The sequence below is a fragment of the Rhododendron vialii genome, chromosome 13a (genome assembly GCF_030253575.1).
Source record: "Rhododendron vialii isolate Sample 1 chromosome 13a, ASM3025357v1".
In the NCBI taxonomy this organism is placed as follows: Eukaryota; Viridiplantae; Streptophyta; class Magnoliopsida; order Ericales; family Ericaceae; genus Rhododendron; species Rhododendron vialii.
In genome coordinates this window covers 10,328,544-10,354,440 of record NC_080569.1, presented here as the reverse complement: position 1 = coordinate 10,354,440, position 25,897 = coordinate 10,328,544, and the positions used below count along the sequence as shown (strand labels likewise).

The 25,897-nt window shown below is 39.0% G+C and overlaps 5 protein-coding genes across 24 annotated transcripts; 1 reads left to right on the top strand and 4 right to left on the bottom strand.

Annotated features, from left to right (window-relative positions):
- Positions 1-508: 508 nt before the first annotated feature.
- Positions 509-1,215, bottom strand: LOC131314853 (uncharacterized). Its single transcript, XM_058343750.1, has 2 exons — positions 963-1,215; positions 509-867 (listed from the first exon to the last, which is right to left on the bottom strand). Exons 1-2 carry the CDS (start codon positions 1,046-1,048, stop codon positions 657-659), a joined length of 297 nt encoding a protein of 98 aa, XP_058199733.1. The 5' UTR covers positions 1,049-1,215; the 3' UTR covers positions 509-656.
- A 3,385-nt stretch (positions 1,216-4,600) lies between these two features.
- Positions 4,601-9,542, bottom strand: LOC131314850 (pentatricopeptide repeat-containing protein At2g27800, mitochondrial-like). Of its 20 annotated transcripts, XM_058343745.1 has the most exons (6): positions 7,552-9,347; positions 7,321-7,400; positions 6,602-6,702; positions 6,363-6,447; positions 5,341-5,460; positions 4,601-5,223 (listed from the first exon to the last, which is right to left on the bottom strand). In XM_058343745.1, the coding sequence occupies exon 1, from the start codon at positions 8,913-8,915 to the stop codon at positions 7,560-7,562; it is 1,356 nt and encodes a 451-aa protein (XP_058199728.1). In that variant the 5' UTR covers positions 8,916-9,347; the 3' UTR covers positions 4,601-5,223; positions 5,341-5,460; positions 6,363-6,447; positions 6,602-6,702; positions 7,321-7,400; positions 7,552-7,559. The 20 variants fall into 20 exon arrangements, with proteins under 20 accessions (XP_058199728.1, XP_058199716.1, XP_058199717.1 ...); XM_058343733.1 differs by lacking the exon at positions 5,341-5,460 and adding an exon at positions 9,399-9,542 and having other exon boundaries at positions 6,363-6,702; positions 7,552-9,221; XM_058343734.1 differs by having other exon boundaries at positions 6,363-6,702.
- A 1,894-nt stretch (positions 9,543-11,436) lies between these two features.
- On the bottom strand, positions 11,437-15,895 carry LOC131314849 (vicilin-like seed storage protein At2g28490). The gene is made up of 5 exons (XM_058343728.1): positions 15,292-15,895; positions 13,379-13,560; positions 13,205-13,285; positions 12,502-12,903; positions 11,437-12,127 (listed from the first exon to the last, which is right to left on the bottom strand). Exons 1-5 carry the CDS (start codon positions 15,707-15,709, stop codon positions 11,651-11,653), a joined length of 1,560 nt encoding a protein of 519 aa, XP_058199711.1. The 5' UTR covers positions 15,710-15,895; the 3' UTR covers positions 11,437-11,650.
- Positions 15,896-16,455: 560 nt separating this feature from the next.
- LOC131314848 (uncharacterized) lies at positions 16,456-17,162 on the top strand. The gene has a single exon (XM_058343727.1). It carries the CDS (start codon positions 16,623-16,625, stop codon positions 17,010-17,012), a length of 390 nt encoding a protein of 129 aa, XP_058199710.1. The 5' UTR covers positions 16,456-16,622; the 3' UTR covers positions 17,013-17,162.
- Positions 17,163-17,436: 274 nt separating this feature from the next.
- On the bottom strand, positions 17,437-22,826 carry LOC131314847 (uncharacterized). The gene is made up of 6 exons (XM_058343726.1): positions 22,265-22,826; positions 20,465-20,656; positions 20,110-20,349; positions 18,945-19,162; positions 18,434-18,688; positions 17,437-17,983 (listed from the first exon to the last, which is right to left on the bottom strand). The coding sequence occupies exons 1-6, from the start codon at positions 22,596-22,598 to the stop codon at positions 17,717-17,719; spliced, it is 1,506 nt and encodes a 501-aa protein (XP_058199709.1). The 5' UTR covers positions 22,599-22,826; the 3' UTR covers positions 17,437-17,716.
- Positions 22,827-25,897: the final 3,071 nt, after the last annotated feature.

Sequence of the window (25,897 nt, the reverse complement as noted above, 5' to 3'; positions counted from 1 at the left end):
CCCTGTTCCAATATAATTATTCTTTTTGAAAGTTCGTGTTACTTTTTAATTGATTATATATTATAATTTATGTAATATTTTATGTGATTTCGAAAATATTGTATTATAGAATTAATCAAGATCTATCAAATAAGATTCAAATTTGATATGAAATTTATTAAGAATTTAAAGACATAACTCATTTTTTAGCCAGTTAGAATAAAACTAAAGACAATTAAATTAGGACGGAATGAGTATTTTTTTTTATCATATTTTATTTTGTAATGGATTAGGCAATTATTGCGAAGACACTAGGATAATCAAGTAAGGACGTGTTTCACTAATTAAAATAAATATTTTTTTAAAATTAAATGTGATATACTATTATAAAAGATGACATGTACCATAAAAAAGGAAATAAAGCGGGAAATAAGTACTTTTTTTTTTCTTTTTTTTTTATCCGGAAATAAGTACTTACCTAATTCATTAATTAGTTGCGAAATAACAAGAACCCATCAATGCAAGATCATGACAAAAAAAACATATTAATTCAAGGGGGGGACCAATTCCAGACATAAATCTACTAGAAGAAAAAGAGAAAGAGGATTCAATTAACCCCACAGATCAAGTCTACAAATTAACAAAACGTAATAGTAGAAGTACAATTCCGGTGGAAGCTATGCAGCTTTTGCCGGACAAGCCAAGAACAAGTAGATCAAATCATGCACAAGATCAGCAACCAGATCTCCCTCCACTTCACGATCACCTCCTCTGATCTCTTCCAAGCCTCTCTCATGGTTTCTCACAATACCCACATCATAATTCACAACCACAATCCCTCTTTTTTTCTTTTTCAGGGCCTCCCTCCTGCGATCATGATCCGCCATCCTGTATGCCACCAAACAAAAGAGTTTCATCACAACATATTTAATTCAGAGAGAGAAAGATCTGGAGAGAGAGAGAGAGAGAGAGAGAGAGATTACTCTTTAGATAGAGAGAGAGGGTGTGTGATCCCAGAAAGACAGAGAGGAAGGCCACGGTTGCTGTGGAGATTTAAGATGGACTGCATTTTGCTTCAAGATTTGAAGAGATGAACATAGAGAACAGTAACTATGGTTTTGGGGCTAATAGGGTTGGAAAATGTGGTGGTATGGTCCTCTCTCCCTCCCTGTCTCTGTTTCTCTCTCTTGCCTTTCGGAGAGAGAATATAATTTAAAGCAAAAGGTACAAGGGTGTCTTTTACTCGAATTTCGATATGGGGCTGTAGGATAGCCGATTCGACAATTCATTTTGACGTTGACGGTTGGGGTTAATTCGAGCTTCTATTGAACTAAGTCGTTCATTATTCAGATTAAAATTCAAGTTTTTTATTATTGAAATAGACAATCGGATCGACCACTCTATAGTCCTGCAAGACAGCCCGCCCTACCTTTATACCCCGCACACTAGTATGAGTGGCTAGCCACTTTTCCTCGTATAGAGGTCGTGGGTTCGAGTTAGAAGAAGGAATGTCCCGCTACTTTTATAAAGCAATGCCCCGATTAATCCAACAAATTAAAAGAAAATGCTCTCTTTACCTGCAAGGAAAATGTCTATAAACTTCAAAGATGTGATGCGTAACAACAAAATTTTGGAATTTGAAACAAGACCTATATGTTCAATTTTTTCGGAAAAACTTATTGGACTTTATTTTTTTAACCGGAAAAAACGCCCTAAGGGCTAACTTATTGGTTTAGGTCCCGTTTCAGAACGCAAAAAAATTCTTTATTTTTTAAGAAGATAATTTCAAGTTTAAAAATTATAGGCTTATTAAAATCTAAAAATATGCAGTATAGATTTTATTTGAAAGATCTCATCGAAATTTTTTATACAATGTAAAATAAAATTTTTATTTTTTAAAAATATTTCTGGAACGAGGCCTAATTCAATAAGGGAAATTCACAAGAAAGAGAATACAAACTTTGTTATAGTATACCACTGGCCTTCCTGTAAAGTTCTGTGTATGTACTAGGGGTGAAAAGACTTCACAGAAATTTCCCGAAAAAAGAAAAGACTTCACAGGAGTAGGAGCATTGGACTTTGGCGTTTTTAGATTACTTGCACAGAAAAATGCTTACCACTGAAAATTACTGAACTTAACAAAGAGGGACAATGACCAGAGGGAGACAAAAAACTCAAAATCAATTGTCTATACTCCCATTGAGCTTCAAGTTTATGGTTGATTTGTTTGACGAGACTAATAATAAAATATAGTCCTATATAATATATTCTATCTGTCTCTAAATAAGTGTCCGATGCTTAAACTTGGGCCTTTAAGAAGATGTATTTGTTTCGTTAAAAAAATCAATTTTTTTACAAATCAATAGATAACAATGAGTTCTATTATATTGTAAAAAAAAATATATTTAATGAAAAACATGCATATTTTGTAAGACCTAATTTTACGCGCCGAATACTTATTTAGGGACGGAGGAAGTATGAATTTCCTAGGATCAGTAACCTCATTCAATTACTAGTGACGAAATCAATAATACAAACAAATAGTAATGGGTGTAACTGAAATGATATACGAGTAAAATTAGTGATGTTGAAATGAGAATATTGAGATAGATCTGTGATAAAATTTTGCGAGAGAGAATAAAAAATCGAAAACCATTTGCAGCATGATAGGGATAGCACCGATAAAAGATAAGATGAGAGAAAATAAGGCCTTATTTTGCTAAGGTTTCTTAAAAAATAAGTACTTTATTTATAATTTTTAAACTTAAAAATAATGTATTTAGGAAAATACATTACGAAAATAATTTTTTGATTTTTTTTTTTGCACCGTTCAAAAGATATCATCAAGCGGCATGGTGTTCTCTTTCTCTTTCTCCAGCCGATCTGCCTTCTCCCCATCCGATCGGCCGGTTTCCTCTCTAAATCAGTCCCCATCCTCCTGGATCCCCCTCCCCGTCCGATGGTTCTTTTCCTCATTCGGTCAGATCCGGCTTCCCCCTTCGTCCACCCCTCCCCCGTTGAGTCCGACTGGTATGAGGCATGCATGACCTCTTTCTGATGTTGGGGTGCCAGAACAATTAGGTTTCTATGGAGAAGTTGACCATAAACTTGTGGCTCCAATAATTCTAGCAAGGGTGTTCAAAAATACTTTACACTATACTACCTCTAAAAACTACGGCTATGTATAAACAAAATATTATTCCAAAAATTGCAAAGTATTTGAGGTATTACAATTGCTCTCGATGAGTTTTCATATTTTGAAACCGTTGCATAATAGTCTCAGTATCAACAACAGCATCAAATACATCACTCTTAACATAAGTAACGGAGCAATCATTCATATTTGTTCAAATGGATTAATTTGTGGGCTAATATTTTGGGTATGTGTTCATTAATTTGTTGGCTGAGTGTTCATTAATTTGTAGGCTGGGTGATCAAAGTATGTATACCTCATGATTTCTAGATATATTATAAGGAAATTATTTTTTTTGGGTGGTCATCTGACCATTGTGGCTTGACTGTAGAGCCGCCACTGGTCCGACTAGAGAGTTATTTTTGGCTGGTAATGGTGGTTTTGGACTGTCCTTGGGATCTGTTCTGATGTGGGTATTTGTAGGTGTGGTTCTGTGGACAAAACCCAGAAAGCAAAGATTGTTTCTAGGTTTCTGGCAGTGGTTCGCCTTTGGCTGCCGCTCTTGGCTCCGACGCGCGGCGGTGTTTCCCTACGGATGTGGTGGTTTTGACGCACTTCGTTTTTTTTATTATGCCGTAGTTTTTATTTTTGTTTATGCTGTATTATTATGGTTTGCCGCACACGCATGCTATATTTTGTTCCTTAGGCCTCCTGTTGGCCTTCGTTCATCGTCGGCGTCAGATTTACTGGCGATAGCATAGATCTGTGTTTGTGTTTAGCAGTTCAGTGCGTTGTGTCTTGTTCCTTAGGTCTTTGACCATCGCTAACGCTTTTTATGGCGATAGCACAATTGTACTTCTCTTCATTTAATGAAGCTTCTTGGCCTTCCAACAAAAAATATACTATATATATCTCATCGAGATCTATCAAACAAGATCCATATTGCGAAAACAATTATTTCAGTAAGTCCATTATTTTTAAACTTGAAAATTGCAAATAAGTACTTAATTTTTTAAGAACCCTTAGCGAAACACAACCTAAATTAGGATGGTTTGAACACTGGGAGAGGTGAAAATTAATAACTAAGAGTATCCACATCAGCCTTTTTAAATTTTGGACTAAATTACACCTTAAAAATCCACTTTATTACTTTAACTACTCACTTTTAAAATGTCTACTGCACCAGACTCTTTATTCTCACTCTCTACTCAATTAATATTCATACTTTTATATTTCCTTTATTTATTCCCACATTTCTCTACCCAATTAATAGTTAAAAGGGTGCATAGTAACTCTTTAAAACAAAAGAGTCACTGTATCAAAGTTATTTATTTTGCAAAGTAAAGAGGAAGGAAGAGAGGCTGGTGCAAGGCATTTTATTTTATTTTTTGTCTATTTTCTCATTTTTGCTCTTTACTTTAGTTTAGAGAGTTGTTTAAAGAGTCACGTACGGACGCTCTAATGATAAGTACCACGTAAGAAGATGCAAACAAGATCACTGAGATGAAAGTCAAAAGCATTGTGTTGAAGTCAACATTGCTAGCCGATCAACTAAATACAACAAAGGTTATAGATAAAAAAATATATATATTCGCTCTGGTTACAAATCCGGTAATCATCCCGGCTCAAGTAAAAGCGAGGCCAATATTTGGAAGACTGGAAAGAAAGGTTTTCTGATAGCCTGCTTTGCTTCTCTCAGGCCAAATCTAGCAAGCTGTCCCAACTGATTCCTCTTCAGCCCTTCATGTCTCATTAGATGCTTCCACAGTGTGCGAAGCCGACTCCGACGTGGTGACAAGATATATCTTCTAGCATGTCTTTGAGGAATTGCCAGATGTTAACTACCCAACTAGAAGATAGACCCATCGGGGCACAAGGAATCTCCTCGACGACCTGATGGCGTGGAGATCTCACGACGGAAGGGCGTCCTTGACAAATATCCATTTCACTTGGAAGAGCCCTGCTCAGCTCACCCAACTTGGGTGAGATTGATTAGTTGTATTCATGTGCGCTAGCCGAGCATATTGGGAGACTCGGAAATTCCCGAGAGTGTACCTAGCTTTTCGAAGAGATGGCATTGACGATACCTATGACATGGTAATCGAATTCTCCTGTAAATAGTGGAAGAAGGGAGGGGATGAAGGATCCGAAAAAGGAGAAAAATAACACCCGAGTTTTACATGTAAAACATTGTTGAGTTAATATTCCAACTTGGGGAGAAGACTTACTTGACCGTCGGAGGACATTCTCGGCAGTCATCGCCGGCCGGAGTGTCTTTGACAGTTTTATCTTCTGCAGTCAACAAGTCAAAGCTTTATCTTCTAAAGAGGATCTCAAAGGCTCAATCCCTAGGAATAGGAGGAGACCCAGATACAACAAATAGTAGATGATGGATGCGGTAGTTAAGTGGTAAGGTCAGGGTAAAGGGTAGAGGGTAGTAGTAAGGGGAGAGGAGTAGGTCAGGGTTGACCTTAGAAGCGGTATTTTGAAAGGATTTAAGTTTGTTGGATATTACGAAACAGGATGCTCTCGACATACCTAAATGGAGAAAACATATTCATAAGGTCGACCAGTCGACCTTAATTGGTTGGGACTTAAGACTCTGTTTGCCTAGTTTTGGTTTTTAAACATGTAGTGATAAATTAATAAAACAGCCGCCCAATAGTATTGTATATATTCTACACTTTGTGGGATAATATATCCGATAGATATATAAGTCGGGTCGGAAAACATTTAAGGCAATCACCAAATATGTAATTTTTTTTAATATAATAAAGTCCAATCCGATGCTCAAATCCCATCAAACAAATGGTCTGTAGGTAGTCATGGGACCATAAATGCTTTATATCATGTCGTGTGCTTCTTGCATAAAGCTGAGTGCAGATTGGTGAAGCGATGAGGAAATGGAGCATTAAAACTATTTTCACTGTTAAAGGCAATGTGGATTCTGACTCTTTGCATCACTTGATCATGCTTCATTTTCAAGCGACATGATCTTCAACTCTTGAGCCGAGGATTAGCAACATAATAAAGAAGCTTTACGGAATGGTATCCAATTGCCATGATTTTATCTTGACTAAAGAATCCAGAAGAATTTGTGATTATGCATAACTAGCACATGCGTATGTCTATGTCAAACTCAGGGGGTATTGCGATCCCATTCATTTCTTGATCAGTTCAGGAGCCGAATATATGGATTACTTGCAGAAAATATTTATTGAGGTAAAAAGATCTCTCCAAAAATAAATACCTCACTTAAGGCATGGTTCAGAATTGAGAACAGTAATCAACAAGGTGCCACTCTGCCAGCTTCAGGCAGTTCAACAATGCTTGCACTGAAACCAAGAAAAGAAGAGAGGACACTTGTGTTCTGTAAGGTGTGTGTAAAGAATCACCAGAAAAAATGGGTGAAACTTGAAAATCGAGATTAACATATTCTTCTACGTAAAGTAAAGTGGGCATACAGAAATAAGTATTTCAAAAACATACAATCCATCAAGAAAAATAGTCTTCACCATCTAGTTCCAGGAAGTCAAAGCAGAATTTTTGTAAGATTTCGACTTGTCTTGCTTTCAATATACCTTACAGACCTGCAAATCCAAAATAACACACATCAATCCCTGCAAGCGAAAAGATGTAATGCTGCAAGCGAAAGAATGTAATTGCTCAAGTGTCCAACCATGAAACTGAAGATCTAAGTCAATGTGTTTCAAACTCTTAACACCCAAGTCCAGCAACTCGATCATATCTTCAAGTAAACAATCATGACATACATATGGCTCATTGCCACTTCCTCAATGTGATTATTACACAGTTCGTATGACACTTCAAACACGTTTCCAGCTCTTAACCTAGTCCTAACTGATGCAGATATGTTGAAGATGATTTGCATCAAATGCAGAGAAACATATACTACTAGGATTATTGGACTACCACTGCATTTGCTTTCTGATATTGGACTTACAAAGACAGTAAAAGGTGCAGAAGTACTAGTACATATCAAGTGAGCATACAAGAAGCTTTCAAGGAAACTTCTAAACAAAACGTACAAGTTACAAGCACGCACACCATATATATAGAAAAGGTTATACATAGATTATTTTGCCTACAACAGCCTATCCAGCTATTAGTTCATTGGATTTGGTGGGAGGGAGAAGGTGGGAGGCTGTTTTTTGCAAATGCAAAGTTCCGAAGTAAATAGCTGTTACCCTGAAATGGAGACCTTTACCGGCCGAACTTTAGATCGAACAGGCTCCCCCATCAAGAACTCCTTGCGGTCCAACCATGACTGCACAAAACAGCTACATGATAAAAACTTGCACCCACCTCTATAACAAAAAAACAAAAGGAAAAAAAGGGAAGCATACTTCTCAATGTTAATAATGTCATCTAAACAATCATCTCCGCAAACAGGATGGAAACAACACTTGTGGTTGTACCTGACCAATTATTTCCTCTGGTTCTCCTTAATTCTATGCAGAAGCTTCCCGCAAGTATGATTATCCACAAGCTCCTTCTCTAGCAACTCCTTCAACAACAACTTGGCGTCTCCAACCGTTTGATGCCGGCAGATCTCATCAAGCAATGTCTGATAAGTGATCAAATCAGCAGACCTCTGACACTTGCTCATCTCCCACAAAAGGTTTATTGCCTCGTCAACTTCTCCACCAAGAGCCAAAGAGTTCACGAGGGAGTTATATGATTTACTGCTCGGAACAAACCCTCTCTTCTTCATATCATTACACAAAACCATAGCATTCTGTGTCCTCCCTTGGGCACACAACCCATGAATCAAATAATCAAATGAATACGAATTCGGTAAACATTTATAAACCACACCCATCTGATGAAATATTCTGAGGGCATCATTCACGTGAAGTGAAAGGACGTACCCTTTTATCATGAAATTCAACGAGAAAATGTCGGGTTCAACACCGTCATTCACCATTTGCTTGAAGAGGCATCTGGTGGTCTCCATATACATGTGGTTTACATAAGAATTTCTCCCCCGACTAAGAAGTGCAGAAAACAGAAGATTGTAGGTTCGTATCGAAGGCTTACATTCCATATTCCTGCTTTTTCTCATGTGCTTATATGTGTTGACAGCCTTTGTCAATTTACGATCTTCTGTGAAGAAGTAAATTATCGTATTAAACAAGGCCTCCGAACCAATGTGAGGAACATCAAGCACCTTGCTCACAACCTCATCCATCTCTTGGTACAATTTCGCAACACCAAGCTTTTTAATGGTTATATGGTATGTGGAAACATCATGACTAAACCTAGGTTGCTGTGAAGCCCAATTAAACAGCTCCAAGCACACAAGAGGATCTTGCTCTAGTGTTATGACACTGCATAGTTCTTCGGCAGTGAACCTTGGTGCAAGTTGGGACACTGCACGCCTAAATCGGGCTTCATCGAGAACAGGTTTCGATGGAGGTTTTAATCTCTTATTCATTCTTGGCCTTAACGATTGTGACCCAGGTGTCAAGGAAGAATGATAAAGTGAAAGGTGCAAGTATCTGTGTAGGACTGTACTCGAAGTGACATTGGCACCTGTGTCAAATTGGGTCTGGGTTCGAAGGTCCATAGGCTTCAATGAGTTATTCATGAGATACAAACGGCGAGAGAAGCTAGGGCAGCTGGAATGAGGAGCCGAAAACATGGTCATTTCATTACAAACTATCGACGGAGGAGATATAATGGGAGACAGGTATAGAGTTTCTAAACAAACAAGATGATTCATTGCATAACTTCTGTTGACATAAAGGCGAAGCAAGCGGATTTTGCCAACAGATAGCATGTTAACACACACAGAGCAAGCCCAAATTCATTGACTACAATCCTCAGTCAGTTACAATGACAGTGAAGAGTGCAATTTACAGCCAAGAAGCATAGCCTCATTGTCGAAAATTAATCAGTTTCTGGAATTAATTGGGACCCCCACAAGTGGACGGTGGGATTGGTTCCCCAGGATTAGTCCTAGATCATTCCGGCAAAAAATCAAGTGTATCAGATATCGGTAAGTTCCTCATTTCTATTGAAAACAAGGAACGGTTGAATTTTCTGACCGTCAATTGTTGAGGTGCACGAAAGCTAGCCCTTACACCTGAGTTATAAGAAAAAAATGCGCACGATTCGAACCCAGATGGAGAAGATGAGTAAACCATAAAATGGATGAGAAAGAATTGAACTTTTTACTAGGCAGAAATATGGTACTTTAGGAATCAGACACTTAAGAAAACGAACGGGGGGGGGGGGGGGGGGGTTGCTTTGAAGAGCTGACCTTTATGGGAAGAGAGATGAGATTGACGCCGATTTTGGGCGGAGGGTGGTGCGATGGAGCCCGGCGGCGGGTTGCAGTGGCAGTGCTATAGAGTTGGTGATTGGGGGAACTGGGACTGCAGACGGTGGTGTTGATTCCAAATGGGTGTGGCCGGGGGGGAAAGGCTGGCTGGGTTTATAAACTTGACCATTTTTTATTTTCTTTTTTGGAAAAATACATTAAACAAGAATTTAAAAAAAAAAGAATCTGGAAAAAAAAAAACTGGCATAGATGTGTTCACAGTCCTTATTTATGCGCTGTGGATACCGCAGCAGTCATGAACAATGTTCTAAATACCGTACCGGTCAGATTACCAATTTTTCTACTGATACGGTACATATCAGTACCGGTCAAATATCGGGTACCGTTTTAAATTTATCGCAACTATAATATATAAAATAATTATACTCCCTCCGTCCCAAAATATTCGGTATTTTTTGATATTTGAGCCGTTCTTTAAACTCTTATATCTCTCAATTTATGATATTTTTTATAATTTTGAAAACTTTGTATTATAGATCTAATCGAGAACTATCAAACAAGATCCATATTGTATATTGTTGGAGATTCATATTGGAAGATACAAACGATTGAAAACTGACACAAATATCAAAAAAGTTCAAATAATATGGGACGGAGGGAGTATATAATTATAATTCAAAAAAATCTCCCATATCATGCAATTCATCCTAAAATACCTATGTGTTTGCCTCTGTCCTACATTGCCGAGTTACAAAACTCTTTTTCATCTTAAATGACTTTGCACACTAGTGGACTTGTGAATGAGGACCCAAGGAGATGTCTCGCGCGCTCGGAAAAATGGGCCGTGGCCAAAGGCAATTTGGAAAAACTGATTCGGAAACCAGTTAACCGGATGCGCGTCACGGGTTATTCGCGTGAAGGGGGTGCAAGTTTTTTTATTTTTTTGGGTTAAGATAACCCAGGAAAAAAATTCTGATAACTTTTTTTTTTTTTTTACCAGAAAAGGATAACGTGACGACGGTAAAAAAAAAAAAGCACTCTGAAAAATTTTGGCTGGAAATTCAGGTCACCCGGTACTGACCGGTATTTCCCAAAACTACCGGTACCAACCGATAAGGAGCGGTATTTGGTCCGGAACAGAATTGGGGGGTTAGGGTACCGGTTCTTCGTCAAAATAGTACATACTGGCCGGTACGGAACGGTATTGATAACTATGGTTATGAATACACTTGTATCTAGATCCATGTCGAGACATCTATCTCTGTAGCACTGTTCTGTTTCTTTTTGGTAAATTAAGTAACCGTGAATAAGGAAGAGATTGGTCCGATTTTACAGAAAACTAAAAACTAAACCAATAATCCATAAAAAAAATTAATACACAAAAAATTAGTAGTAAATTGGATTAAGCACTTGATTTATCGGGTTGAGGCGAAGCTTTAGATCATTAAAGGACAACCTTTTAACCCTTTTTCTTTATACTCCTTCCGTCCCGATTTGTTTGTTTATTTTCACTATTTGAGATCTTTTACAAAATTATCTATATATTTCAATTTATAATGCTTTTTATATGCAATATGGATCTTGTTTGATAGATATCAATTAAATCTAAAATATAATGTTTTCAAAATTAGGTAAAACATTATAGATTGTAAGATATAAACAATTTTTTAAAAGGCACGTATGTCGAAATTGGACAAACAACCGGAACTGGAATGGTGGGAGTAAATGACTCAAGGTTTTCTGTTCCTTTTATGTCAGATTTTATGTTCATTTTTTAGGAATAAAATTAGGATGAATGATCACTAGTTGAGGATAACTTCGTCAGGTGAATGTTCTTTTTAATCGAAAATGATACCTACATGCAAAGCTAATAAAATGGTTTTTGCCCTTCTCTATTAAAGCTGCTAATGATTTTGTTTGATCCTGAGAGATAAATGGAACTGTAAAAGAGAAATGAGAAGCAGCAAAACTCAAATTCTTCACATTCTTCTCTAACAAGAGACCAAAAAGGCAAACAGAAGGAAAAACTGCTATAGTATTATGGGGAACAAATACAAAACGAGTCATCTTATTCACACATGATCTCAGAACTCAAAATGAAATAACAAAAAACATTTGACACAAGCCAAAGAAAACAAAACACTAACCAAAACCAAAAGTTGAACACACTCACAAACCGTGTCCTAAACGGTTTCTGGCTTCCACCCGATCCTCCTCTATGATCAATTCTCCTAATCGAAGTCCATGATCATTCCCTTTCCAAACCTCCCAACCACCCTCTCTATCCTCCTCCTCCTCCTCTCACTCTTCACCTCCCCATCCTCCGGTGGTGCCGCAGAGGCGGAGGGCAGTATCAACGACTCCTGTTGAGCATCCACGAATCTCCTCAGCTTCTCCTCGCTTACCCCAAAGGTGGCAGCAAACTCTGGACCCTTCATGCTCTGCAGAATAGAGCTCCTTCCTACAAGGAACTGTGGCCGGTTCTTGCGTGCCGACGTGCTGAACCCAAAGAACTCGAAGGGGGCCGTTCGAGATGCTATTTGGCAGAATGGGTAGTACCTGGGAACCCAGAACACATCTCCTTCGCTCACCTTCGCTTTCATTGCTGAGGTCCCATTGGGAAACACTACCTGAACTGTGCCTGATCCTCTCAATACGATACCATACTCGGTGGCCCTTGGATTTATATGCGGCGCCATCATCGATCCCTACAATTAAAGAATTAGATATTTGGCTATTCTGCTTTTAAAGTACATAAGTAGTTTGGATCCCTACAATTAAAGAATTAGATATTTGGCTATTCTGCTTTTAAAGTACATAAGTAGTTTGTTTGATAAATGGGGAAAGCACTATTTGGCATTCCCAACACTTTGAAAGTAGGTAATGCTATTTTTTTAATTGCCAATATTTTCCTTGAAAAAGGACCTGTTTCCCTCTCTATAACCACTATTATCTTATGAACTGCTTCATCTTGATGATGACAAACAAAAACTAGTTATGTACTGTAATTAGAGACAGTCTGCCAACTTGAGAAACAAAGTGCCACAGTAATAAGTAATGGCTAATGGAAGTAGCAGATTACCGCGGTGAGGTTGACCAGATAAAGGCCAACATCGGAGTGGCCGAGAGGCCAGTAATCGGATTTGTCAATGGCCGTGCTCCAGCCATAGTTGTTCCCGAAGTCTGGTTTCCTGTCATAGAGGTTGTAAGAGTCCGGTGCCTTCCTTCGGTTGTCTTCTCCATTTGGTTCCTTTCCAAATACAGATTTGAATAGCTTGGTCAACAACCATGTTGGTTCCTCCTCTTCTTCTTTAGTGGCTGCTTCTTGCAAATCCACTATTCGATTTAGGTGCTGTAGTTTTTCATGCTGTTTCAGTCGCATGAATTGCGCCCATATGTTTGGGGGGTGCAAATCCTCCGACAAGAACACAATTGGGCCAGAACGTTGCCGGGTCAAGATGTCTCTCACCTCTGATGTTGACACCTGCAATCCATGTGGATTGAATACTCTCTTTTCCCCAAAGGATGAGTCACAAATTAATAGTGGGTGTTCTAATTCAGAACGAAAGGACCAGTGAAGAGCCCTTAGCACACTATACAAAATAGTAGTTTAGTTTTTATGCCCCTCAAATCAGGCCTTGGAATTGAGATTATGAACTACAGTGCTAATGATATCAATTCGATACAAGAATTCCATATGCCACGTTAAATATGAGAATGGCATGAATTAGATGCAAGTATAGTTACATAGCACTACGGTTTAACCATTGGTACATAATGCTTACATTGAAGGCGGTTGCAAGAGTCATAGTGTCGAAACCAGAAAGTACAGACATGGGATTCGTTCCTCCACCGATGAAGAAAGACTGCACAAATCAAAAGGGTATGAAAGTGAATTAACGAATTAATACTCTGAACACTATTTTCTTACAATAGTCATGAAATGACTTTTAAAGTACCTGGAAACGGCCCCATCCGAAGCCATCAGGCTTGTCAATACTGCAAATGATATGAAGCCTTTGGCCCTCCCCGGTATTCCTCAAGTAGAACGCGGAACCGGCTCCGATTCTGTACACATCTCCACCCTTCAATTTTTTCTCCTCAAAATCCTCTTTGTAGATTGATCCCACTTTCGCTTCCCCTGCACCCAATCACAACGAAGCAATGATATAAGTTGTGATTCTCACAATCTGTCTTTTTTTTGTCTCTTTTATTTTTATTTTTTTGTAAGGCTGCAAAAGCCATCCTAAATGGAAATAATTGGACGTAGGTGTTCTGAGTCAGAAGTGTTCACAACCATCCGATAGGTGTTCTGAGTCAGAAGTGTTCACAACCATCCGATGTGTGTAGGTCTCCCATGTATCGTGTGGGTTCCAACCACTCTAAAAGGTCAGTTCCACTCGTAGTTATTGGAGGGTAAAACTCAAATCCTTCATAAGGTATATGAACCCTAGTTTTGGGAAAATCTAAAAATGACTTGTATTGTTTTCACAAAGGAAGGATGGAGATGAGTACAACCCAAACGTCCTATATTACTCCGACACAGTTTTCCTATTACCATGTCCGATATTATCATATCTTGATCATCAAAAGAATAATAACAGGATACATTGGTGCCTGGTGGCAATAAGTTAACGGCGGAGTGTCGGGAAATCCTCATCTATTAACACCGCCAGGAAATCCTCATCTATGAACTGTTTTTTTCCTCACGGGTGTCCAGGCTATCATACGTGCTCTTTCTCATTCATAAACCCTAGCAAGGCATAAGCTACTAACTAAAAGCCCTTGGAAAAGAAATAGGAGTAACCCCCAATCACCTTTACCAATGATCGTCCCTAACCTCCCAATTAGACCATTAGATTAGAAGAATAACAACGATACCAACTGGGCTAACCCAACTGCTTAAAATCTTTGCTCATGACACTTAAGAAATGAACCGTCTATGGCCACCGACAGTGGCACACCGGGAACCAACCACCGTGCGGACCTAGGGGTGGGTCCACACTGATGATCCAAGCCCAAGCCGTTCAATAATTTTTTAAAAAAAACGAATGGGCTTGTGAAAAATCAGCTCAATCCTTTCCAAAAAAAAATCGAGTGGACCTGTGAAAAATCAGCTCAATTCAATCGTTTTAAAAACCGAGTAGGCCTGTGAAAAATTAGCTCAATTCGACATGTGTAAGTGCTCGATCCAATCTTTCATTTTTTCATTCATATTTCAAGATCATTAAAAAATGAAAAATTAGATCGAGCACCTACACCTACACATATCGGATTGAGTCAATTTTTCACAGACCACTCGGGTGTTTTTTTTCAAATCATTAACCGGCTCGGATCATCCGGGCCGATACGGCTGTTGCTTCCCGGTCGGTGGTCAGTGGCTTTAGTGGGCTTTAGCATTTTGGTTAATAAATAGTTACCAATTCGTACCATAGAAAGAAAAAAAAAAACCCGACTATCAGAATCAGTAAAGAAAAGTCTATAAGCACAAATCTAAACTCAACTCGGAACCGTACCTACAGTGGCAGGACGGAGGATTCTTCAATACGAGGATGAAATCATATGTATTCATAAATCAACAAAAAAAAAATATCATCCTTACAAACGAATAACACAATTTTGATGGACCATTCTTTATAGTTTTTGCAAACAAAACTTAAAATATAGTAATAGCATTTAGTGGGATAATCGGCGGGTGTAAGGCCCCGGCCCCCGCTTGGCCCCCGCTTGCACTCCTTACGACCGCCCTGCGTGTGTATCAAATGGTTCCGCATACATGGATGCATATACCTACATTTCTTAGCCTATCATTTCTCAATCAATGAAGAGAGAGAGAGAGAGAGAGAGAGAGAGAGTCAAGAATTAGTAATACCTCTGCGAACGAAGATGATCAAATTGGAATCAAGGTACTGAGGGATGAACAAACTCTTAGGTTCCATGGTGATAAACCCAAGATGAATTTGTTTTTCCGAAACTGCCCCTCCTATTCCTCCAAAATCGAAACCCTTGACCACCTTCATGTCCCCTGCATCAGTCCTCACCACGGTCTTCATCTCATGCATCAAGAACATCTCTTCCCTCTCTCTCCTCCTCCCTCCACCACCACCGCGTTCGTCATACCCTTCTTCTTCTCCCTCCTCCTCCTCCTCCTCTCTCTCTCTCCTCCCCCTTTCACCCCCCTCTTCTTCCTTCTCTCTCCTCCCCCTCCCACCATCAGAACCACCCACCATTGCCACTGCATAGCACATCATCAACAGCACCAGCAGCACTACACCCTTTCTCCTTGCCATCTTCAACTAATTTCCTTCTCTCTCTCTAAAAACTCTTCTCTGATCTGCTCTTCTTCTTCTTGTGTTGTAACAACTGCTACTCTATTCTGAAATCAGCGAGAGTGCATGTGAAGTACGTGGAGAGAGAGGAGGTTTAAGTAGAGGAGAGGGAGAGAGGGAGAGGGTGATACGTGGCAGTCATGCAGCGTGTTTTGCTTTGGTGGCATTGGCTAGAATAGACACCATTTGTGATCCAAATCACAAGTTTTTGTAAGGTCTACCCCTACAGACAAAGTCTCTGGCCTTGTGATGCGCAAAATGGATATGTTTGCAGGGCTTAAGCTTCAAAACAGAAATTTAAAATTTAAAAAAAAATCTCTGATTGTTTTTTCGAAAATTTTAAAACATAGCCTAAGTTCCGCTAAGATTTTTTGGACTTTTTCTTGTTTTACCCTTAATCAAATTTTTTTCGCATTTGTTAGTTCTGCGCTTAACTTTTTAGATTATTGATTTGTCTTGTCGAGATGGATCGAAAAAGTAAAAAATTATGAATTTTGTTCTAATATTTTTAAAAATATCAAAGATAAAACTCCAAAAACTAGCTGAAATTATATCTAGAATATTTTATGAACATTAATAGATTCATTAATTTCAGGTTTTGCAGGCTTGCTCATTTGAACAGTACGTGAAAAAATTATCTTTATCCAAACATTTATAAATCAATTGATTACTAATTTGAAAAATAAAACATTCTTTTGTACAATTTTTCGAATTTCTTTTCACACTCCTTATAAACAACTCAATGGGATCTTCTCTAACGGTAAACTAACCATATTTTAATTTTCAAATAGTTTGTTCCCTCTCATTGTCCCAAACTAATCATTCAAAAACTAATCATCCTCAAACACACAATCCTCTAAACCCCATAGAAGAAATGGATGCCAACAGATGCACCACTCATCAAGGCTTCCGCCTCCGTTCCATCCTCATCCACTCCCTCTGGATCACTGCCGTCGGCGTTCTCCTCTTCCGCCTCGCCACCGCCAACTCCCAAAAACACCTCTTCTACGTCCTCATGTTCTCCATTTCTGGCGTTGCCCTCGCCACCGCTCCTTGGATTTTTCAGCTGCTTTTGTCGACAACGGTTATGGTTTTGTACCACGCCGGTGTTTCTGATCTCACTTGGCTCATCCGACCATCGGTTGAGGGTCGAAGGGAAGTTGATGAGGACGTTGAGAGAGGACGGACTAAGATATGGAAAAGGTTTGGGTTTAGAGGTGAAGCAAGCAGCCGTCCTAAACTGCTAAGGAACAGAACCATTTGATTTTCTACAAATCGTTGGAACAGAAAATTTGTAAATTCTCTGTTTCCTTTTCCTTCTAGTTTTCATAGTTTCCCCTTTCTTTTTATGTACTAACTTCTTTTTCCCTCTTCGTAATTTGATTATTGGTTTTTCCAATAAGTTTTCTTCCTTATAAAACCAACCTTGTTTGCTATGCTGAATTTCGAACCATACAATCACTTAACTTTGAATTTGGATTGCAAATTTGTGACGGGGTTTACATCCTTTACTTCGTTATTTCCTTGTTTTCTTTTTATTTTACATTTTGTTCCATTATTCCACATGATTTGAAATTCAAACACATTCCTAACTCATCGGATCAAACCAACTGAAGGGGATGAGATTGACGTCCAAACCAAACCGAGCCTTAAGTCTCCATCAACAAATTGAGCATTAACTAATCAGCTGTTGAAAAGGTCCACTTTGCGTGTCATTTATCCATGAACAGGTTTACACACCAAGAAAATTAATGACCCAATTCAATTCAGTATACGCTTCTATCTTAATCGGTCCCTTGATATTGAACCAGGACAATTGAATTATTGTCTTTACCAAGTTTCCAACTTCCAATTATCTGTTTGGTGAAACCAAAACTTATGGCTTAACTTCTAGACTCAATGCTTACCGGGGGTAAACCTATTGTATATATACATCGGAATCTGTTCAATTAAACCAGAAAAATGACCTCAGTCCCTGACAGTATCGCCGAGTGTGTCTTCTTCTTCATCATCTTTCTCCTCAATTATTTTGATGGGCGTTCGATCTTCTACTTCAGCAGGAAGTGGCCCTTGTGGGTTTCCGAAAACGGTAGTAAAAATCTGTTTATGGCATGCATCACAGAAGTAAAAATAGGTGAAATGGCCATCGTAAAGAAGCTTATGTACCATGGCCCCTGGTATAACTCGCTGCACAAAATCGGTCGTTGAGGGTGGGACAACTTTATCCTCCATACCCTGTTGAGCGTAGGAAAATTCACACGAGGGTAAAAGGGTCAGTAGTAGAATCGGCATATGTGTTGAGCATAGGAAAATTCACATGATGGTAGAAGGGTCAGTAGCAGAATCGGCATATTAAGTTTATTTATTTTACTTCAATACTCCTGGAAGAAAAAGAAAGTTTGATACAAATTCAACGCATCGTTTGTTTCTCAGGACATCATTTTGCTATCAACTTAACTGTGCTTGAGGGTTTAGTGTACAACTAAATTCGTCCATCTGGCCTCCATTAAATAGACTAAATAAACGAAACAATGCTGTAAAAATGAACTGTTGTTCCTAAGCATAAGCAAAGCACTTCGTTTTGAAGACATAAGCAAGGCATTAAAAATTCTAGACGATATTATTGGATTCCATACGAGGAAAAGAAAACAAAATGAAGAAGAAGATTATATGAGGTGCACTAACCTGCCATATATGAATTGGGCCAAGAAAGCCTGTCAATTGTTCTTCTGCTTGGCTATATATGGACTTCAGCCAATGAATGATACCTTGACCCTGGCGTTTCTTTTGTATTTTGAGGTCTGAAAGTCTGAAACCCCATTCGGAGACTTGCAAAACAGCTTCCTCCACAAATGGTTTTACATTTCTCTGTCTGACAGATTCCTCTACGTCCCTCTGCCAAAACTTCTCAAATATTGGCTCCTCTATCAAAGCTCTATCCTACACAAATCAGCATTTTCCGCAATGAGAAACCATCGAAGTAACTGATCGATACATTTAGAAGAAATTCCTTCAACGCGAGGAGCTGAAACAACTCCCAAATTGTCGCCACACCATTAGGATTGCTAACTGAGATTTCGGCAAGTTCTTACATATTTATGTAGATCCCAATTGTTTGGTTTACTTATTCTACCCATCTAAATGCATAACAAGAACACATGTTTACGAGAAAGATGGGTATAGCAAGATGACGTACTCCCTTTCCAACTGATAGTGATAGCCACTTATCTATCTGACCATGATTTCCAGACAGGAAGCTTCGGCGGTAGAGGTAAGCAAGAGAACTAGGAAACCTACGAGCTAAATAGTACATTAGTTTCCTTTGCGGTGACCAATTCTCCCAGATTCGAGATCTCTCTTTTTTTGTCATGCTTGGTTCATACGGATTAACAACCGGAGCAACCATCAGTGCACCTGCATATCCAGCCAGGATAGATCAGAGATAAAGAGCATCAAGTAGAATTTCATTTCTCTCTGTTCCCGGGCAACACAGAAGTTCAGATCTATGATAGCATGGGTGATCTTCTCATTGAATTTCAGTATTATGAAGCAGAACATTCCTACCATTTCCTATGTGGCCCCATGCATATCAGATTGTTCACATGAAAAAAAATGCCATATTACATAGTTGTACTTGAGGGTCCAATTCCTTGAGGATTTGCAAGCTTTCAATTCTTTGTTGTCATTTTATAGTACCTATAGTCTATTGAAGTATTTGGGGATTGGCTGCATGAATTCCCTTTATAGATCAAAAAGCCTTTGTTATAAGTTCTAGCTAGAGACCTACATCCCCTTTATGGCTCATCATATTACAATTTTCAAATTTTTGTAAATAGCTATACAGCGTGCATCGTAAGAAAATCATCAATCTACTTCTTATTTATACATCACTTCCGCGGAGAGAAAATATGACAGTTGCCAAAACTTGTTTCTGAAGGGGAAATCCTTCTCATCCAAGAAAATATTGCAGATTAACATACTCCGTCTACAGTATCAAGACAAGGTCGCTAATTACTCAAAATGGGCAGAACAAGCATACAAAAACAAACTATTTAGCTCTAAGGTGTAGAACAGTCGCTTAGAACCTAGCCTTGCGAACGAGATGCCACAGGTTCAAAACTTCTTTGCTTGAGGCCAACCATCTTAGATGCAAAATTAAGGTATGAAGAAGAACATTTCTATGAGGAGATACATGTAGAGGGAGAGATGTGTTTTCATGCCCCTTAGAGACCTCGAAAAATTGGAGAAAATCTGTTAGGAACACGTACAATGTACATCACTACAAGATGGATAATAACCCATAACTGCTACATTCATGAATTTAATAGTAATTGACGTATGAGAGAAGCGCGGCGGTATACCTGCTACTCTATCAGGAATGTATCTGAGTGCAGCCCAAGCATGCATGCTTCCTTCTGAGTATCCTAGCACCCAGAACTTCTCAGTGACATTGACAGCATATGATAATTGCAACATATCCAGAGCTGACGACTGAAGGTTCCTATTGGGATGGGGATCGCTTTCACCAAAACCTGGAAGATCATATGTTACCAGGCGAATGCCAAATTCCTCCAGCAGTGAAGCCTTTAGACCAGGTATTCCTATTTTAACATAAGTAAAGAAATTAGTGCCAAATGATAGCATGAAGCAGTATTACCCACAACTCATTAGATTTAGTCACACCAATTTAAGGGTTTGGCAATGAGATTATTCTACCTGCAAGTCGGGATGAAAGAAAGGGATGAGCACTAATCATGGAAAATCTAGCTCTGTGAGCTGGAACGCCTTGTTCTTGATAAGCCAAGTGTCTGCCATCCGGTAGTAATATACGACAAGCATTAGGAGGATGTATATACAATCTCTTTACCAATGGGGTGGTAGTATCATGTCCACTACTTACACACAGCGCTGCAGATAAGATAGAAGGGTGAGCAGACCATGAAGAAACAAGACAAGAATGTGAAATTATTCAGGAGAAACTGAAGTTTAAGAATTTAAGATGGCACAAATATATGTTGACCACTGTTCTGCAGCTCTACTACATTTCCTCAAGTGAAAAATTCAAGAAATACTTTTTTCCTTTATACAAAGCAATTCTAGAGTTTCTAATTGCTGGCAAAGGGCCCAATTTAAGACCTAAAATGGGAGAACCCTTTTGTACCCATTCAAAGTCCTGGTCGTGTGATTATCTCCTCAAGATGCAGTTCATATGTAAGTGATTCTTTTTCAACTCAAGTAGGGGGCATATTCATTTCTCCTATTGTAAGCAGGAGCAGATTAATTCAAAGTCCAGATAAGCAGAGGCAAAATTTGAGATTTATGAACTCGAAATCCTAATGGCTGACAAAGAGCATATTGCCAACACTATTAATGGTTGACAACCATTGAGCAAATGATAGTTTGTGGTAATAGGATTCTGGCATGGTAAGAGTAGGATCCTCCACAAGAAAAAGATTTGAAGTTAATCCACTAATATCATTCATGAGCAACTAAGTGGTCCACTACACTGGGCAATGACCTGAAGAACACAGGGACAATCTCGCAGAGTCCCAAGATAAATCCTATTGTATCACTCATAAATAAACAAGTGACCCGCTAAAATTGGGCAATGACCTGCCCAATATTTGATCCTCACCAGCACAAAAATTCAACTTGGAACCAGGGCTAAAACTGCAACCAAATGTAGAATGTACTTCTTACAATGAATAACTAAGTAATATGATCCACAAGAGAGAAATTACTATCAAATGTGAAAGGAGTCAAAGGACGACACTATTTCCAATAGCCAATTCACAAGACGAATACATTAATTCCCCAAATTCAACGTCGAATTAGGCTCAATTCAGGATCATTGTTAAATTTCTCTAGAGAAATTCTAAAAGACTTCTGATTCTAATTCGGTACCTTTATAATGTTCTCCACCATTTTGATCAATGTCTAATCACGCAATTTTCTTTAAAATCTGACCTCAAGTTGCCAACAAAAATTATTCAAATTACTGTAACCAATTTGACCCACAGGAGAAAAAAAAAATTACAACTAGCGTTCTTTCCAATAATCAAATTCACATTAACATGAAAAACCTCAATTCTCCTCTTTGTTTTCACAAACATCTACGAGTCTTCTATTAGATTCAACAGCAACATATATCAACAACTTGCTTCAACTCACTTAGTGACTTAACTTTGAATTATGCTCAATAAAATATCAATCTCTCAAGAGCGATTTAAGAATCTAAATTGACAAATACGCTAAAATTAGCAGAACATATCCGTGATAAATATTTACGAGTCTTGTATTAGATGCTAAGTCAACACATACGAACGACTTGCTTCAACTCACGCACAGACTTAACAGTCAACGCCGAATTACGCTCAATTCAAGATCGCAATCAAATATGAATCTCTCACCACCGAATCCTAAGAAATTTATCAGCCTAAATTAACAAATTCGCTAAAATTTTCCAAACAGAGAGCACAACAAGTCCGCGATAAACTTTCGCACCCACACGAGTACCTGCAAGAGCAACGACAGCAACGAAGAACACCACGGTCCACGAGTGGACCGGATCGCGATCCTCCGGCAAGTACTCGTTCAGGAACCTCAACCTCTCGCACGCCCTGGCGCAAGGCTCCCCGAAGTTCCTCACGAAGTAGGAATCCTTCGCCAGCAAGCTCTGCCTCACCACGTCCCTCACGCCCCTCCCGAACTCCACGCTCATCTCCGCCACTCCCTTCGCGAACTCCGCCGCGTGGTACTTCCAGTCCTCCTCCTCCCCGCCGCCGCCGCCGACATTGCCCCGCGTTCCGGCGTACCGGCTCGCAAACTCCTCCCCGTGGACCTCGGTCATAGCGGAGAGTAGAGACTCATGCGATTGGATTCTGTAACTTCTATTCGTTCGGATCGTTCAACTGCTCGGGAGAAGATATTTATATTTTTTTCCCAACGCCGTGAATTCAAAGCTAGTGTAGTTGTTGTTGAGAATCTGACATTAGAAGGTGTGCGGATAGGTAGACGAGGATTTTGTATGGATTGGTTTGGATATGTGTCGCCATTGGTGGCTGGTTTTCGAAAGCTTTTTTTTTTTATTGAGGGGGAGGGAGGGGTAGAAATTTTTGGGTGAGTGCCGGGTGGTGGGTGCCACGCCATCTGGCCGACGTGGTGCCCGGGCCACACGTTCAGACCGTTCAAAAGTATATTGAAAGACTCAGATTGAAATATTCTTTCTCATTTTTTTTTAAATTCGAACCGTCCAAAATCAAAATGGACATGATAAAAAAAAATAAGAAATTGACGGTTCGGATGTGCCGAGTGGCTACAACGTGATACCTGCTCGGCATTGAAAATGTTCTCGAGGGGTAAGAGTGTAATTTTGGGAGAGTTTGGGGGTGGTTGGGGTAGGGTTGGAAATGTACGGTGGAGATTCGGGACACGTGAGAAAAGTGTCGCGGCCGAGGTACAGGAAGTGGTGGTGGTGGGGTTGGGTACTGGGTTACTTGGAGTAACGGCCGTCGTCGGCTATAGCCGGTCTCTTTAACCGGATCATATACACCGACCCGGGGAAGTACTGTGCGGCACCGTGATGTGCACATCCGGGCCCTCCGTTCGACAATCCAATAGTCTAAATTTTATCTCAACAATGAACGGGTCGGATCCTCGGATGGTGAAAATGAGATTTAATCCGTTAGATTGCCGAATGGATGGTCCGAATATGCATAGCACGATGCATCATCCCCGGTTCCATATACACTGTCTTAATAAAAGAGTAATGATAATGTCAAAACTATTTTTGTTGGTTAAATCAAATATTGTACTTTTGTCTCAAAAAAATAGTTTTCAAGATTTTGCAAGCAAAAAGATTATATCTCTGGTAATCATCCGAGACAGTTGTGGGAGATGTCTCACAAATGTGAATCGCACAAGGATATCTTTACCGGTAAGAATGCGATGTGCTGTGAGCAAAATGTGAACTGTCTTGGAGTGTAACCGGAGATGATCCCATCCCATCTCACAAAGCAATTTAGAATTTGTCTGTCAACTGTGCTTTTTAGAAGAAGAAATAGCAAAACTAATTTTCTAACGAGTTTTTTGTACCCTATTTTTTTTTTTTTAAATTAGATTGGAAATTTCTTTTTTTAGGTTGAACATTTTTTTTTTTTTTTTTTTTTGAAGATGAAGATTTTTTTTTTGGACTTAGTTTTGATTCCATTCCAATTTTTAACTACCACAAAGAAAGTCTCTCTCAAAATGAGGTGTAAATGTTACCCCTTCTGTTAAAGTCAATACCCCATGTGCCGGCATATTAGACCGAGACTCGGTTTGGACAAAAGTGCTGATATTTTTTTACTGTTTATTGTAAAATTAGGTTGTGAACCAATGTGCAGATTATTGTACATTTGGAGAGAGTGAGGATACTTTCATGTGAGAATGTCTGGAGTCAGCCTTTATGCAATGCAAATGAGATGGCGTCAGTCTCATTTGACGATCTAAGTCATTCATTTTATAGATCACAATGTGCACGTTTTTCGTGCAAAAAAATTACTATACGTTGATTTGTCGAGATATGTTTTGTTTAAAGAGAAATCAAAGTTCACAACTCTGACCAACCATTACTATTTTATAGATGCACATATAGTTTGTTTAAATGAATACCGATATTTAATCAATCTATTTCTTTTCCATGAATGACGCACATCTACAAAATCAACAACTTGGATCATCAATTAACATCATTATATGTCTCAGTGACATGACCTGATCCTGAAGGGTCCCATGAGAAATCGTAAAGATGAAGATGATTTCAACTGTGACTAAAATTACTCATTACGTACCATCTCAAGACAAGTATCATTGAATACCATCAACTTTTGTTGGGTTTTATTCAATTAGTAATAATCACTTTCAAAATGCAAAAATATAGTACTGTACTACTCAACTACCAAGCTACTCCTCATTAAGGCATAAATGAACCCCATCTTCCTGATCTAACGAGAAAAAGGTTGGGTAAGTAATCAAGGGGGTTGGTTTCCTTCAAAAGGGTAGAGAAATGTGAACGAATTTAGAGTAGGGGAAAAACAAGAATAGCATTAGCAGAGCATGTGAGTGTTTACTTTCGGCCCATGCCACAGCCATAACAAGTGGGCTGCAACAATTATTTGAGGGGTCCAATTCCAACGCTAATCTTACACTGAGAATACAGGTTGTAATAATCATGCCCTGAAATATACTAGAGTTCCAACCCATACAAGCATGTATATAGTAGTATTATTATTTACATAGTTTTGTTTTTATCCATCAATTAATTTCAGGGCAGATGGAATATAAAAAAGGAGACTGGGTTCTTTACCAGCCTGCCACATGGGTTTGGCTTGCCCAAGTGAACATTTCTAAAATGCCAGAACCAAACCCCTCAAACAGGCAGATCAATATCCATATACAAACGGATAAAACACAAATTCCATAGAATGCAACAAAAAAGTTGGGCCTCGAATGACGAACTAATGAAGTTTACTTATTTGATTTATAGAGCCTGCAACTTAGTATATCTCGTGACTCAAACAAAAAAGGAGGTGTTATTTGGAAGCATTCCTCATCTGAAGATTCAGAACCAACAAAAAGTGGCCTGGCTTTTATCAGCTTCAATTGTTGGATAAGTAGAACAGACGCAATGCGGTGCATGATGCCAAGGATCGCAACCCAGAAACCGGCACATTAGTGCCATCAATGCCAATTCAACTATCTTATTTTACAGCTACTACCAAAAAAAGAAAGAAGGAAGAAATTGCAGCTTCTACAATGCTAGGTTAGAGAGGGGGGGGGTTTAGGGCTGTAACCTGTTAGCTCACCAGCGGGGCCGCTGGAGAGGTTACACTAAAACCTCTCTCTCATGATTTAGATTTGAAGAAAGCGAATGTGTTTCCAATGGTTGAAGCAGTGATATAGACCCATTAAAAGCAGTCAATCTCGCGCTCTTTAGACAAAGAGGGAGGAGGTCCAGTTCAAAATAAGAGGGAAGGTCACGTTCTCCACCACCGTTACTTGGGCAAACAAATTCAAAGTCGGTTTTAAAAAAATTTCCGACATCTTTCTTGGAGCCTTCCAATCTACTCCTAATCGATCTCGAACAGCATTGTAATATGAAAAACAAAA